Source organism: Festucalex cinctus, chromosome 14 (assembly GCF_051991245.1).
Source record: "Festucalex cinctus isolate MCC-2025b chromosome 14, RoL_Fcin_1.0, whole genome shotgun sequence".
NCBI lineage: Eukaryota > Metazoa > Chordata > Actinopteri > Syngnathiformes > Syngnathidae > Festucalex > Festucalex cinctus.
The window spans coordinates 22,642,069-22,659,155 of NC_135424.1; the positions used below are offsets into that span (position 1 = coordinate 22,642,069).

The 17,087-nt window shown below is 39.4% G+C and overlaps 1 protein-coding gene across 8 annotated transcripts in view; it reads left to right on the plus strand.

Moving 5' to 3' along the window:
* Positions 1 to 3,137: 3,137 nt before the first annotated feature.
* The window catches only part of hspa12a (heat shock protein 12A), a 65,279-nt gene continuing 51,329 nt past the window's right edge, over positions 3,138 to 17,087 (plus strand). For 3 of the 8 annotated variants that reach the window (XM_077494856.1, XM_077494862.1, XM_077494864.1), the window contains exons 1-2: positions 3,140 to 3,167; positions 11,576 to 11,960. In XM_077494856.1, coding sequence (XP_077350982.1) covers positions 11,927 to 11,960 — 34 coding nt within the window. In that variant the 5' untranslated portion in view covers positions 3,140 to 3,167; positions 11,576 to 11,926. Of the gene's footprint in view, positions 3,168 to 11,575; positions 11,961 to 17,087 lie in introns of all 8 variants that reach the window. The other 5 variants (XM_077494860.1, XM_077494863.1, XM_077494858.1 and 2 more) reach the window with 4 other exon arrangements.

Sequence of the window (17,087 nt, forward strand, 5' to 3'; positions counted from 1 at the left end):
TGAGAACCCAAATAAAGCTCAACTTTAGGAGCGCACTCACCCCAAAGACCTCAATAAGGCAATCCAAAGACCACACTACCCTCTTCCCGCACTAGAAGACATCACCACGAAACTTGCAGGAGCCCAATACCTCAATGTTCTTGCTGTTAAATCAGGATATCAAACTAAGTATTGAATCATCACTGTTCTTTACGTTCAATATGACGTTTGACGTGCTGCCAAGTCTGACAGAGTGAGTTGGAGGATCTTAGGAGAGCTTTGGGATGATCACAACATGATTCATCTGCCAGGTCACCTGGGGAGCTCCATAATAGAAAAGGATTGCACGTAACACTCATTATGGTCAATTATCGGTCGGAATGCTTTCAAATTGTGATTGTATTGTATTGGTGTTAATGTTTTATGTTATGTTTGTTTTTTTGGCTTTCTGTAAAGCGCTTTGTGACAGTTCAGGCTGTTTGAAAGCGGTATATATATAAACTTGAGTTGAGTTGAGTTGAGAAATTGCGGCAAATGCTGAGAATTGGCATATGAGTCAAAAACACAGACCAAAGATTCAAACAAGTGAAAGATTTTTTTTTGTGTGTGTGTGTGACTATTATTTTTTATAATGCCATTAATGATCCACATAATTAAAAATGCAGCGTAAGAACACTTGAGCAGTACAGGAAGTTTTTAGCTTGGTCTGAACCAAATGGCTTAATAAGCATACAACATTGTCTTCATCATTAGTGGTGAATTGTCTGTTGAATACAAAACTGAGAAGGAAGAGTCTATACAGTACCTAATCTATGATGTCAAATTTATCTCACTGAAACCGTTATTTGCATATGCAGCTGGTGAGAAGAGTATTGTACACAAATGGATCATTTTTTTATTTGAACTGGACTACTCTTCTACCATTGCTACATTAATCTTCTGTCTTCATTATAAGTAATATTTATGTATGCTTATCGTCATAAAATTCAGCATACTTTTTTGTTCTTCATACTTCTCCTCCTCCTCTATGAAGATCATCATTTGTCGCTATTGAGAGGAATTTTCAAAGGAAATGTGAAGCAGTGCCTGTCTTGCGATTAAAACCTTGTGTCAGCAGAGGCCACCGTTTCCAAAAGAAAACATTACTTTTGTTGTCAGAGGGCTACTGACAATAATCTATCTACAGGACTTTCTCAGAAAACTAGAATATTGTGATAAAGTCCATTATTTTCTGAAATACAATTAAATAAGCAAAAATACCATACATTCTGGATTTATTACAAATCAAATGAAATATCGCAAGCCTTTTATTGTTTTAATATTGCTGATTATGGCATTTTTTTTTGTTTTTACTTGGTCTGAGCAAATATTCTAATATTTTGAGACAGGATATTTTGTGTTTTCTTAAGCTGTAAGCCATAATCGGCAATATTAAAATAATAAAAGGCTTGCAATATTTCAGTTATTTGTAATGAATCCAGAATTATGGCATTTTTGCTTATTTAATTGCATTACAGAAACTAATGGACTTTATCACAATATTCAAATTTTCTGAGACAGTCCTGTAATAATAAAAGGCTTGCAATATTTCATTTAATTTGTAATGAATCCAGAATGTATGGCATTTTTGCGCATTTAATTGCATTACAGAAAATAATGGGCTTTATCACAATATTCTAATTTTCTATCTATCTATCTATCTATCTATCTATCTATCTATCTATCTATCTATCTATCTATCTATCTATCTATCTATCTATCTATCTATCTATCTATCTATCTATCGATCGATCTATCGATCGATCTATCTATCTATCTATCTCTTGTTTTAATTCACACTGTAAGGGAAATCGGTTCAATTAATTATTATATCAATAATTATTCAATTAATAATCAATTGACTCATTAATTGAAGGAGACGCAAACTTAATATTTAAATTAATTTTGAGCTAGCCTGCGGAGCACCACATCTATTTTTTGATAATTTTATCAGGATAACAGATGAAACCTCGTTGAATCAGTCATTAAAATTAAGGCTGTATCCTTTAACAATTTTGCAAGTTTCATCTTAGAGGTTAATATAAACTGATACAATACACACAGTGCACAATTATGTTTTGATTTTGTGCACGTTTATTTTCTAATCTATTTGGGAAAATCTACTTGGAACTTAACAAAGCAAAACTCTAACTACTGTGGTAGGAAATAGAAACAAGAATTAAAGTGATAAAATAATGAAAGAAAAACAAGAAAAGAGAAATGGTCTTAAACAAGGTGCTGGGACGTCTAATCAAGCCAACATGGGACCCAACATTTAATGTGATGGCCTACCCCAACTGGATGCACCAATTTGTACAATCTGGTTAATGTTTGCACAGTTGCACTGACAGATGGTCTCAGTTTGGCCCAAGAAGTGGAGTCGTGTCCCTGGATCGCAGGTTCACAATAGCTGCTTTTCCACCAACAACCCCAGGATCTTTGAGTTCTGGGTAAAGGGAGTTCTTGATTGTAAAAGTTCAGCAAGGAATTTTTAATTGTGTTTCCACTTAGAGTTCTCGGTAATTAATTCAAATGAGTTTGATGATGTATGAGTTTGATGAGCCCAGCTGATGTAACCCCCCCCCCCCCAAATTTGACCAACCAATCAGCCTTGGTCATTGCAGCAGGCCCCCTCAAAGTTCCAGCCTGGCTCAGCAAGATCATGCTCCTGGGCTCTGGGTGGAGGAGTGAAACTGTCACTGGCCTTTGTTGCTGGTTGGTGTGGGTTCACTTCCCCACCTGGGAGACCATGTAAGTATATGTTTGAGTTGTGTGAGTGAGGGAGCGAGTGAGTGAGTAAAAAAAAGAAAAGAAAAAAAGACCCTGCTCCTGAGATAGTACTTAAGGCGCCTTGCCACCATACCGGTTCCACACCGAAGCGGTAATTTTTGTCCCCGGATGCTAGTGTCTCCACGGGATATTTTCAGGGCCGAGCCGTTCCGTTGTAACTGCTGTTTAGAACGCTTTCGGCAGCAGTTCTGCAGCGCCGGTTGTCGGTGGACTAGCGGGGCCGTGACGTCACCTGTCGTCTGATTGGCTGACAGCAACGCCACTGCCACCTCAAGCAACGCCGTGGCACACGCCCATTTCCTTGTGCTAAGCGAGAGACAGAAGCGCCCGCCGGTCTTCGCCAAAGTCATAAAAATACAGTATGTACAATAAACATAATAATGTTTTACAACAACGCTTAACTATATTTATAAATTAAAAGGTACGTGTGGATGGATTTGTAATGTTTGTGGTTTAAAAAAAACATCGCGAGGCTGGTCGTGTGTTCCTATTTACTTGAGAGCTCCAGCGGCAGCTCTTCATTCACAAATAGCGTCGCGAGCCGGTCGTGAAAAATACATTATATACAATAAATATAATAATGTTTACAACAACACTGAACTATATTTACAATTTAAAAGGTACTTGTGGATGGATTTGTAATGTTTGTGGTTTTAAAAAACATCGAGACTCGCGAGGCTGGTCGTGTTTTCCTATTCACTTGAACGAGAGCTCCAGCGGAAGACCTCTCCATTCAGAAATAGCTGTCTTCGCGAGCCGGTCGTGAATCGGAATATTTCATCCATGGTGGTCCATATTAAATTGTAAATATGGTTCAATGTTGGCGCGACTTGCCACTCGGGAAATGTTAACTCAGATCCGCATGCGATGCGGGAGTGCAAGCTTGGCGTGGACGGTTCAAATGTTGCCGCCCCCTTCTCGCCCTGCGCCAGTTGTAATGGAAAACCGGCGGTTGCAGTCTGGTGAGGTGTGGTGTGGTGTGTTGTGGTGTGGTACCGGTGTTATTTGCGCGTATGTAAATTAGGTAATTTGGATACATTTGATGCAAAATATGCCCACCCCAATGCAAATGAGACTCATTGATATACAGCGTCTAATTCACTAACGCCAACGCAAATAGCCACATGGAGTTTGCGTGACGCAAATAACGTTTATGGAATGTATAAACCTGCTGCAACCTCGATCCCGAGATCATGACAGCAGTGCACGCCATTTGTGGCACAACATTTTTCTATGTTGGTTCAGGACTCATAACGTAACCTGGGCTGATCGGCAATGGCGGGGAGGCATTTTCCGATCATTTTTACGTGCCAGATGCATACTGTACGCCCACGCCAACCTCTGAAAATATATTTTTAATAAAGGATTGCACCAATAATTTGTACTTTATGAATGAATGATGTTATCGTCGTCCTCTCTGCTCTGTACAGTTTAATGGCGCTATCGACGCTTACCTTGGGATTACACAGGATGCGTGTGTTGCGTCTGCGTTGCGTTCCGGCGAAGCAGCCGATACGTTTCCATTCATTTAAATTGTTCAAATTACACCGCCTGCGTGCGCGTTGCGTGTCGGCTGCGTCTCAGCTGCGTCGTGGGGCAGCCCTCCGCACGGATAGACCTATTTTCTATTTTTGACGGACGATGCATCCGTCTGTCTCCATCAAATGGCAAGCTAGCACAGAACACAATCGAGCGGGACAGGAAGACCGACGCAGTTTCAAAATAAATTTCCGGTTACTTTTCAGAATAAAACACTTGCCAGCTCCTATTTCGCGATCATGTCAGCAAAACGGCATAATGCTTAACGCTTAATTCACTGTTTAAACACTGGCGAACATGTACAAGGAGAGATTTATAACCGAGATGGAAAGCAACAAAATTAGACATGACACGGCACATCCTTTTTATAAAGACAACTTAAAAAGGAATGCCGCATGGAACGTCATCGCAGGAGTGGACGGTGAGTTCAGTCAAAGAAAGTCCACCTCTCTTTCTGCTCCTCTGTTGAACACAGACTTTCTGTGTCTTTGTCGTTGTTTTTAATGCCACATTATCGCGCGCAATCACGCAAGACACGGCGGGAAGTTGTCGGCGACAGAGCTGCCGGACTGCAGTTGTGCGCAGCCGGTGTGAGTTGGACAAACAATTGACAATTGAGTCAAGGCGCAGTGGAGCGGAGACGCAACGCACACGCATCCGGTGTAATCCCAGGGTTACTCTCGCCCCAACCTCGCTTTCTGATAATGTCATCTTTCTCGCAACTGTTACTATACTACAATGTTCTTGGCGCAAATCCATTGCCATGTGTGGTAAATCAGGTGAAAATTTGCTCCAAGCTGTCAGTTTTGTATGTGATTAGAGCAATATCCTTAGTGAATAGGTGGGTAACTGGGCGCAGACTGCGGGTGCAGTTGTGGTGCAATATTTCGCGCTATTACCAGATGCAGCACATTCTTAGTGAATATTCCCCTCAGTCGGGTTTCTGAGAAGGTAATGTTTTTTTTGTGTTTCAAGCAATCTTCTCACTCCATCACGTAGGGGGCCTGCGGAAAAAATGTCAGCCTCTTCTGCTGAGGAGCCAGTATGGGGGGCAGCTGTTGCAGAGGAGCCGAGACTGGAGCCTTATGCTGCCGATGAGCAGGGACTGGGGCCTGCGGCTGCTGATGAGCAGTGATCGAAGCCTGGTGCTACCAATGAGCAGGGACTGGAGTCTCATCAGCCTACCACCATGGGCATTGGGGAGCGCAAAAGACACTAGCGACCAAGGACTCAGAGACTAAGGGAACGTGACTAGACGGAACGGGACTAGGTGAGGGACGAAGCGGTGTGGGGACATGATCATGACGTGACATGGGGCTATGAAGTGTACAAGATGGAGACCGGGGTTGAAGACAGCGGACAAGGTGAAGGGGATCGACGTGTTGTGGGGACAGGTTCAGGATGATGTGACGTAAAAGACAAAGAAAGGAACATGAGAGGAATGGGGTGACAATCTGGGGCGAAAGGAAATCAAGAAACGGTAAAAACTCTCACACACTTAAACCATAATCGAGGCTCTCAATAACTTAATCAAAATCATAATCAAATCGGGGCCCAAATTGTCAGTGAGGGTCAACGAAAACATGGGGGTGGCAGAATAGTGGGATACGATAAGGAATTAGGTGCACTATAGGAGACTGACAAAGAGGGAGAATCTGACAGAAAAAAGGAACCTACTTGGAGCGAACGGGGTTGGTCGGCAGGCTGATGGAGTTTGGGAGCCGGCCAGCAGTGCCGACGGGTGCTTCCCACTCGGTCTGGTCATGGTTGGTGCATTCTGTCATGTTTGAAGCAAGGATTGAGGGAAGGTGGACCCGAGGGAAGCGGGGCAGTGACACAGGGATAAATGCAACACCTATAACCTTAATTGAAACAATGACAATTGTGACATGGCTGGACTTGACGTGGCTTAACTTGAAATGGCTTGGCTTGTCTCTAACTGGCTTGACTTGGCTAGACTTATGTCTTGGTCAGACTACAAGAGCCCAATTTAGGCCCGACCGACATGTCACAGACAAACGGGGCATGTCATAAACGATTTTGAGTTGTCTTGACGTAGCGTCGCCCGTGTTGTGTGACATGTTCAACGATTGGTCGCCTGTTGTCCGGGACGGTTCGCGACCATCACGACAAAAGTCTAGCATGTCAGAATTTTTGCTCGTCTTGCTACATGGTGTGACATACCTACGTCATTGTCTGTTTGGTTCCGCAGCATTGGCCAATAGCGAGACGGAGTTAAACGTCAATCACACACAGACCAGCACTTTGTAGCTCTTTTTATTTATTTATTTATTTATTTATTTATTTATTTATTTATTCTCTCCCCTGGATATCTCATGGGATGGGGCCAGACAGGTGCAACCCGAAAAAAAGAAAAGCACGCTCCACTGCAGCGCTGCCGAGCATGACTTCTCCTCACTAAATGTACGCCTACATGTGCACTTGTGTACTTATCACCTCCACAAATCATACGAGCCACCTCCCAACATAACTGCCATCGTCAGTCAAAGGCGACGTGAATAGGGTACAAAAAAATATTGTGACAGTCGTTCTAATAATTTCAGCAATTTGGGCATATGAGTAGGGATGGGCACATATTTAGTGAGGGTTGATCACATCTTTGGGACAGACATATTTCTTTTTATAGAAGTCGGGCCAGGCCTGGCCGCCTTGTCACCCACTCACGCTTGAGAGAGAGGTTGTTGTTTTTTCCTTGAAAGACGGTTCGGAGTGAATGCACGTATCCAATGCACCTTACTAAACCAAATCAAATATGAATAAATATTTAAGCAGTATAGAAATAACTCAAACACAATATAATATTTCAGTGTTTGATAAAATAATAAAACAAGATGTAATCTACAATTTAATAAACAAAATAGGCTATATTACCCCAACGCCTGTAAATAAATGTATATACAGTAACCTACTAATTGGCTACTAAATCATACTTTAAACACGACCGAGCAGGGAGCGCGGACAATGCATTCACGTTTATGCTTATGGTTCCGCCTCCCCAACACCAGTGCCGACGGGATTCTTACGCGATGATCGGGTGGTGTCTTGTTGAATTCAGACTTGTAGTGTGACAACACGTCCGCTCCACGACACAGAGCGAATTTATCGGGTAATGTGACAGTGTGACTGACAAAAAAAATCCTGTAGTTTGAGATCGGCATTACCTGGACTGTGACTTGGCTTGAACCCATTTGGCTTGGACTGGATTGGCGTGGCTTGACGTGGCCTGATGTCACTGATCTGTATGTATAACTGGATAGGTTGTAGACCAGGGGTGTCAAACTCATGTTAGCTCAGGGGCCGCATGGAGGAAAATATATTACCAAGTGGGCCACATCGGTCAAATAACGGTATATAACTTAAAAACGGGTGCCGTAAATTATACGCAGATTTTTGCTATTTGTGGGCCAGCCCTAAATTACGGAGCTCAACTGTCATGATATTGTTCCAAAAAAAATAAAAATAAAAAATAATAATAATAATAATAATATATATATATATATATATATATATATATATATATATATATATATATATATATATATATATATATATATATATATATATATATATATATATATATATATAAATGCAAATGGAACTATATTGGAATTATATTATTATTATATTATTATTATATTATTATTATATTATATTACATTATAAAGATGCTAATCCTTGTCATATCTATTTCTGTTACGAGTAATTGAATTTGTGTCGTATTTAACACGTTTGTTGGTCTATGATTAAAAATAATAATAATAATATAATAATAATTATAAAAATAATAATAATAATAATAATAATAATAGTAATTAAACAAACTGTAACTTTAAGTTGTGTGTAAAATAATGACATCCTGGACGATTCCCCTGTACAAGTTGCATTGCTCATCTGAGGACTGCTTGTGAAATTACAAATTTTATATATTTTGATTGTGGCCGGCTGATTAATTAATCCAACATTACTATTTTTTTTTTTTTTTTTCAAGCTTTACAAAATCATCTCGCGGGCCGGATTAAACCCCTTTGCGGGCCTGATCCGGCCCGCGGGCCTTATGTTTGACACCCCTGTTGTAGACCATGCACGCCTGTGCAAAAAAATAAAAATAAAAAATAAATAAAAATTTAAAAAGCTGTTGAAGCCACAGGGCGACCATCTTACCACTCCCATCTCGCAAGTAGACCAGCAGTGTGTGTGTATATACTAGGGATGTAATGTTATCCAAACCTCACGATACGATATTATCACGATATGAAGGTCACGATACGCTAATTATAACGATATTATGGGGGGTTGGCGATATTTAAAAAAGATCACAATAATGTAAAAAAAAAAAAAAAGCACAATATTTTGCTTTTGTATATAACAGCAATGCATATCAACCAGCTACAATCTCTAATAGCAATATTGAGGCACTTAATTGCTAATGCAAGCACACATTGATCGCTTCACAAGCAAATTAGGTTCCCCTTCATCGGACAATTAGCATAGATTTTAAACATAGAAGGCCAAAACATCCCTAATAAAAATTACATTACACTAATAAACTAGCCACTAGAGGGTGCTAGAACTGCACAAATGGAAATCAACCTGACTATTTTAACAGTTGTATTCCTTTTAAATATTATGAACATGACAACGACGATATTGTGGTAGTTTTAATATCACAATATTGCCCTTATAGTTACATCCCTAGTATATACTACTACTACTACTACTACTACTACCACCACCACCAATACTGCTACTGCTAGATTAGACATAGAAGGCTCGTAGGCTCTTACAAGTGGATGTTATGTGCTGCTTTGAAGACCCCTTTTTCTTTTATCGCTCAGTTTCTTAGACCCCATATTAGATTTGGCAGAGGCATCTTTTGTTGAATTACAGGTATAATTCTTTAATAAAACATTATACAAGTTTCCTCCTGTAAACATCAGCAAGCATATAATTTATATAAATGTACATGTATTTTAGGCAAGTTGTAAAATGTCTGAAGTCCTCAATGCTGTTTCTATTCGATACTGTAAATGTATAGGATCGTAATCCGAGAAACGTTTCTTGGTAGTGGTTATATGGCGATCTCGCAGCTTCAAAAGTCTTGGCCAATCAGCTATCCAGTTATACATACAGATGCCTGACAGTGCCTGACATGGCCTGATGTAGCCTGACGTGGCTCCAAGGAGACGTGAAAAGACAACACTCAACATTCAACAAGGCACCGACACTGACTGAACAAACACAGAAGACTAAATACACCCACACTGAGTACTGTGGAAAAAGAGCTAAATATACTAAAAAAAAAAAAATGGTTTGACACAAACAAATTATCTTTGAATCTAGACAAAACAAAGTTTATAATCTTCGGTACCTGACAAATTAAGCATCAAGTTAAAATTACTGTTGACTCCACTGAAATTGAAAGAGTCAATGAAATACAATTTTTCAACGTTGTAATTGATGCGAAATTGTGCTGGAAATCGCATGTAGAAAATATTCAAAGAAAATATCCAAAACCTTAGGTATTCCCTACAAACCCAAAGATTTTTTTAAATAAGAAGGCATTATATTGTGTATTAATACTGCTGTAGTTGACTTATTGTGTGGAAATATGGGGAAATACATCTACAACGAACAGTCAATCTGTCTTCAAGCTACAAAAAAATAGAGCCATATGAGTTATTAATCACTCACATTACATTGAACCAACAAATCTGTTGTTCATTAAATTAAATATTCTCAAAGTTTGTGACCTAGTCGAACTTTACAAAAGCACAAATAATGTATAAAGTATACAATAACCAACTTTGCCACAGTATTCAGAAGTTGTTTGAAATCAAAGAGGGCTGCTGCTATGAGTTAAGGGGCACAAGTAACTTTAAAAAACAATGATAAGAACAAACACAAAGCAAATGTGTTGTTTCTGTTAAAGGGGTTAATCAGTGGAACAATTATGAAACTGAATTGAAAAACTGACTCACTTGCTATGTTTAATAAGTGGTTTAAAAATATAGTGCTATGAAAATATATAAATCAAATATAAATATAAATGTATTACATTGTGGTTAGATTAATTGTATATGTAGGGCTTTCTTTTATCTTTTACTTTTTTGCATAAGCATTTATAACTTACACTAATATTTGTAAAGTGCATGTTCTGTTTATTTTCCACTGTTTTTTCCCTTCATTTGCTTCTTATTTTCCATTTGAATGATATATTATTAAATATAGGGCGGATGACTGGTTAACACGTCCGCCTCCCAGTACTGAAGCCGCAAGATCGAATCCAGGCTCCGGCCTTCCTGGGTGGAGTTTGCATGTTCTCCCCGTGCCCGCTTGGGTCTTCTCTGGGTACTCCGGTCTCCTCCCACTTTCCAAAGACATGCATGGCAGGTTAATTGGGCGCTCTGAATTATCCCTCGTGTGCTTGTTAGTGTGGATGGTTGTTCGTCTCTGTGTGCCCTGCGATTGGCTTGCAACCAGTTCAGGGTGTACCCTGTCTATTGCCCGAAGCCAGCTTTGATAGGCTCCAGCACCCCCGCGACCCTTGTGAGGAGCAAGCAGTTGAGAAAATGGATGGATGGATGGATGGATGGATGGATGGATGGATGGATGGATGGATGGATGGATGGATGGATATTATTACATATAATAACTTATAGTACATAATCATGATATAAGTTAGCGGGGATAGGACTAGATAAGTTCTTGTACTTCTTCCTACTCCCTTTGAACAAATGAATTCTGACAGCTGGTAATTCTTTTTTCCTTTTTGGCTTTTATTTTCTTTCCTTCACTTTCCTTTTATTATTTATTTATTTATTATTAATTTGTATTGCATATTCAATTTTCAATAAACCAAACCAAACCAAACCAGATAGTGTGCAATGTTACAAATCCAATTAAATGTACTTTTTTTTTTTTTTTGTTTAAACAATATCATAAACATGTAGCAATAATAAATATTCTATTTTATCAACCAGACTAATGGTTGGATTGGCTGATCGTAGAATTGCAGAGTAAAACAAATTTCACATTCCCATGGTAGGCCTACATAGTGCAAAACATGTTAATGGGGGTCTGACTACATTCTTCAGATGTACTGTACAGTACGGAACAACACATGCATATGTCTGGACGACAGCAAAGCATCATGCAGGATGTCCTGCGCCAAACTGCAGTAGAGTGATCAGCACGTACTGTATTCCAGGCCAGGACAGCCGAGAATGTGATGGGCGGAGCGTTGAGAGCAGCCGCAGCAATGTGGGGTCCCAACATCCTCTGTGCTCGACTGGTCGTTGCCTCCCTCCCTTACACTTCTCTCACTTCAGAGACCTCCTGCCTCTCCATTTCTCCATGTGCTTTATTTTCCCTACCACCGGACGCTGTAAAGGGAAGTGAAGTTTCAAGCTCCTAATCAAAGGGACTCTTCCCCCACCCTGGTATATCATTATTATTTTTATTTTTACCTATAGTCGGCTTCTCCCACTAAAACAGGACAATTGCTTGGTGTAACTGCATCGGGGAGAAGGCACGGGAGGAGGCGAAACTAGGAGGCTCGATGACGACTAATAAAGAAGACAACATTATATCAGGTAGGCTGATTCAGCGCACTTCAGTCATCGTTCATCGCGTACGTACGCGTACAATTCGTGTTTTTCGTTGTGGCGGTCAAAGTGCTAAAAGATGATTTCCTCTTCAAAATAACCTACATTAGCGTGTGAAAGTGTTTTCGAGCGAACCGAAAGGTCGTTTCGGCCATTGCCATGACGGGAACCGCAATGTGTCTGTCTGGACCTCGCCTCCTTGGCCGAGGCAACCATCACGGCAGAAAACATGGCGACATTAAAACTTAATCATCCTTTTACAGTTAACTTTGCATTTTTGTGTCATTTATGACAGGTTACTGTTAACACTTGGCCCTTCATAACGGTACTGAGTTGGATCACGGCCCATCCCACTAGAGTTGAGGCACTGCAGCAAAAAAAAAACAAAAAAAAAACGTCTGCACCATGTCCTCAGGTAGCGCAGTCTCCTGCTCAGGCCTGGCTGCGGTGGCTTCTGAGCAGTTTATTTATAAAACAACACCTTCAGTGAGTCAGGTTAAACCACATTTTAAAACAAACACAACATTCTAATTAAAAAAACAACAACAACAACTGTACAGTAGTAAATGGGTGGGGTACTGTGTATCACATTACTTTATCTTGTTTTAGTTTGATTTGTGGTACTGTTATTCTTCTTTGTATGATATTTATAGTCTACCCTGAGATTGGCTGACGACCAGTCATGGTGTACTCCATCTTTCCCCCATTGCCAGCTCAGATAGGATCACCTGAAGCTAGTGAGGATACAGAAAATTTATGGATTCACAGTAAATTACGTAAAGTAAATTTGACTATTTAGAGTGGGACCAAATACATTCAGTTTTAGAGTAATATTTATTATTTACACTTGGAAGGGAGTAAAATAAAGAATTGGGAAAAAACAAAAGTGACTCAAGGTAGGAACAAACACACAACCTTCAGCTTGAGAGACAGCCAATCTACTCCCTGAGCCATGCAGCTCCTGCTTTCTGCTAGTATATCGCTCATGTCAGCTACAGCTGATTCCATGATTGCATGGAATCTTCCTCCAAGAGACCAAAAACGATGTCTTTGGTCTCTTGGGGAGAAGCAAACAATAGGAGGGGCATAGGTCAGGTCATAGTATGGCCATCTCCCAAGCTGAAGGTGAAGGTCGTGAGTTCATACTGTGAGTGAGAGGTTGTTTTTTTTTCTTCATTTTTTAAAATTTTACCCTCTTCATGGTGTAAGTCTTAGCCTACTCTAAAACTGAGTCTATTTGGTCCCTATATAAATGCAGTCAAATGAATTCTAAATGCAGTCAAATTTACACTTACAGAATTTACTGTACCTTACGTTGAGTAGCTGTCACCAGTTGTTACATTGCTAACTTCCAACTCTGCCAAAAGCGATCTAGACCTTTCTCAACTTCATCTTGGGAAGTTTGCCTCTCTACAGATGCCAATCACACCTGGCACTCGGACCTGAACTGGAATCTTCCATCATGCTACTGTTAGCTGTGTAGCTGATTTCCCATCAGATGGTGGCCAATACTATCTAGTCCTATCATGCTAACATGGCATACTTGAATTACTTTCATGACTCATTGTTAAGCTTCATTTGGTTTATTGAAAGATGCTTTAAGAATCTAAACTTTCATTAATGTTATTTGTTATATTTAGGGTTTAAAGTTCAAGGGGGTGGAAAAACTCGAGGGCTTTGGATGTTTTCCCTCTCCAACACAGCTAATTCATATGATTAGCTCATCAGCAAGCTCTGGATAAGACTGTTAACTATCATCTTCATTGGAATCGGCTGAGGCGGGCCCTCGAGGACCGAGTTTGCCCATTCCTAAATATAACAAAGAACATTAATCACATAAAAGTTTTGAGCCCTTATTTAAACTAAAATTATTTTCTAATTTCTGTAGTGCTTCATGAATATAGACTGATTCCCACTGAGCAAGCCGATGTAGAAACAACGTCGTTTCTACATAATGGGCATACGTAGAAAAGACTTTACATTTGGGTCCAGATTGCAATGTCAGATTACGCAATTTCGTCAACGTCATTTCAACGTAGATTCGTGACATATATAAAACGTCTATTCAAAGTTGAAATCGGGTTCAAAATAGGTCATGTGGACGTCTTTTGGCACTTTATACAGACCAAAATTAAATGTAGGCCTATATTCATCATTTAAAATGACTAAAATAATGGTGTGAAATCATGCATGAAATGCTCAATGAAGAAATAAAAATATAGCTAGCACCTAGCAAATCACCCAGCCGAAACGTGTACCATTTTTCAGCCTCATGACTAAAAAAAACGGAGCTCAGTAGGTCCTCCTCTCATTGCTAGTGTAGTGACAGATCACATCACAAAACAACATTGAAACAAAAAGTATAAATGTGGCTATAAGAAAATAAAAGGGGCTAACTTACCTCAAGCAGATCAGCAGGCCCACTTCCTGAATGCACATATGCGAGTCTTCGACGTATTATTATTTACGGCAGACTAGGCACTGCAAGTTGATTACTGCCCCCCACCAGTCAGATGATACTCTCACCAAATAATCGCGATATCCTCATAACAAACAACCCAGTGTCTGTCAAAAAATTAAACAGCACCCTCTCTCTAGCCCCCACAATATCTTGATAATTATCGTGTTGTGACCTTCATATCATGATATCGTACCGTGACGTTTGGATATCGTTAGTGGGTTATCTTATGTGTTTAATCAAAATAAGACATTTGGAAACATGTGCTCTGCTTTTACTTTTAAAAACAATGCCAAAGCCAGTAACTGATGAACTTTGAAAAGGTTGGTGAGTAAAACATCAATCTCATTCTCTCATGTGATATTGCTTAATTGTTGTTTATTTTATATTCACCTAACAATACCAAATTAACAACAATCATTAGTTAATAATATCTTGGCCTCTCTTCACTGGCTGCCTGTGAAATTTAGAGTCCACTTTAAGATTCTTCACCACATTCACCTGAGCCAATGGCAAGAATAACTTTTGTTACACTGACAAGTGACAACTAGTCAGTGGACTGGATTTTAGATGAATAACAGCATTTAAACTAGAGGTGTCAACTGTCAACACATATTTTTCCACATCGTATACGATACTGATATCGCAGCCTTGACTACTCGCTGATACTGATAATCCGATACGATATTGAATTTTACTTTTGATTTTAAGATATTATTTGCGCTTTTCCAAGGTATGTGAACTTATTGCTTGTTAAAAAAGGAAACTCTGTAGCCATTTTAGTTTAGTTAGTTTTGTTTTGTTTTCATTATGGGTGTGTCGTGGCTCAAAAAAGGTTGAGAAACACTGCTATAATGAATGAACAATTGTTTTTCCTATTTTACATAATCAACAGTTTATTTCTTAAATTCACGTTGTATAAAAAGTCATCTGTATTTTCTCTAGAAGCTAGTGCTAATTTTATCAGACATTTTCAAATTTAGTCTGTTTTAGTCCAGTTTCAATCACGCTTGTTAGTTTTTAGCGTTAGTCAACCTCATCCCGTTTTTATTTAGTTAATTTATAGAAAATCAATTTTCTTAATACCTCGTAATAGCTTGGTTGCATGAATAAATGTGGTGTGGCAACCAGTGGCGGAGCCAGACTTTTATAAATAGGGGGCACAGGGGGCGGCCCCAAGGATACTTCCTCCAAAGATGATGCCAAATTTGTTTTCATGAAAATTAATTTCGGAGTTTCTAAATGTTGAAATATATTTAAGTACATATTAAGCATACATGAGATTTTTATACATAATGTGCCATTTATTAACAATGTATAAAATGCACAAAAAATAATTCGGTCTACGAAAAATTAACATCAGTACTGTTTAACCTGAATGAACTTGACGTGAACGCAGATACTGTATTCATGCAATTACTCAAAAAAAGCCTTCAGTACTTTTATCAACATAACATTATATTATGAACATAGTGCAAATTTGTATTACAGTATGACCAAAGGTCCTGTCTAAGTGCCAAACTACCTTAATACAGGTTCAGAAAAGCATAATCCTTAGGTTGTCTGTCGTGGCAAAATGTTTTAGAAATTCATCCATGTTGAGGGCATGTGCCCTCGTTGATTTGATACTGAGAGTTCCATGGTGACTTAACCTGTCATCAGCCATTGTTGTCCTCAGGTGAGTTTTTAATGAGTTTTAAAGCAGAGAAGCTTCTCTCACAGGAAGCAGTGCTGACCGGAGTGACAACAGCAATCTTGCAAAGTCTAGATAGCTCAGGAAAATTGTCTTTGTCAGGTTCAAGAAAAAGAATAAAACCAAGCAAAGTAGATGGTCTGTGTAATCCACTTTTCACCTTCCTCCCAAGAAGTTGCTTGGCTTGGTGAACCTCATGTTGGAGATCAACTAGATCTGACGCAAAAATCTTTGCAAAGACAAACAGAGGCTCATTATTTAAGAAGGTTGCACTCTTTGGGTTTAGTGACTGTTTGCCTTGCATGAGCTCACAACTTTTCCTTGAAAAATGCTTTTTCAACTCAGTTGTTAGACAGTCAATCACTTGATAAAAAATACATTTATTACTCCAAGTACTACTTCATTTACAACCACATAATTTATTAATGTGATTAATTGATAATAATGTTAATAAATCATCCACTTCTAGACTGTACGTTACGGCATAATCATAAGAGAACACGAATAAATGCAAACCTCAGTTAGCGTCTGTTTGAACTTTCAACCATTGGAGGGTGCTATTGTACTGCATAACAACAATGCATTTATTTTAGCTTGTACAAAACAATGTTGCTTATAGATGTCCGTTCAAAACAATCTATCTGAACATAAAAGTTATTTTAAACAGTCACTCAGGTCTCACAGGGAAACCAACATGATATTGCCAAGTTGCCAAATGCCAACATACATTCTTGATGTGACGGTAGTCAGGAGACTGCTGCTATCAACAGGTGATTCTCCTTCTCCAGACTCCTAGTGAGGTGGATTATAATGCTTTGTCGTAAGTAGTGCCAGCTACTGTTCAGGAGGGGCATTACAATTAGTAGGCATCTGATTGAAAAAAAACGCTGGCAGGCTGCATTGGCCAGACGTGTGACGTCACTGCGCCGGTGCCGTGATATGTCAATCATTTGGCGTCTGCTGG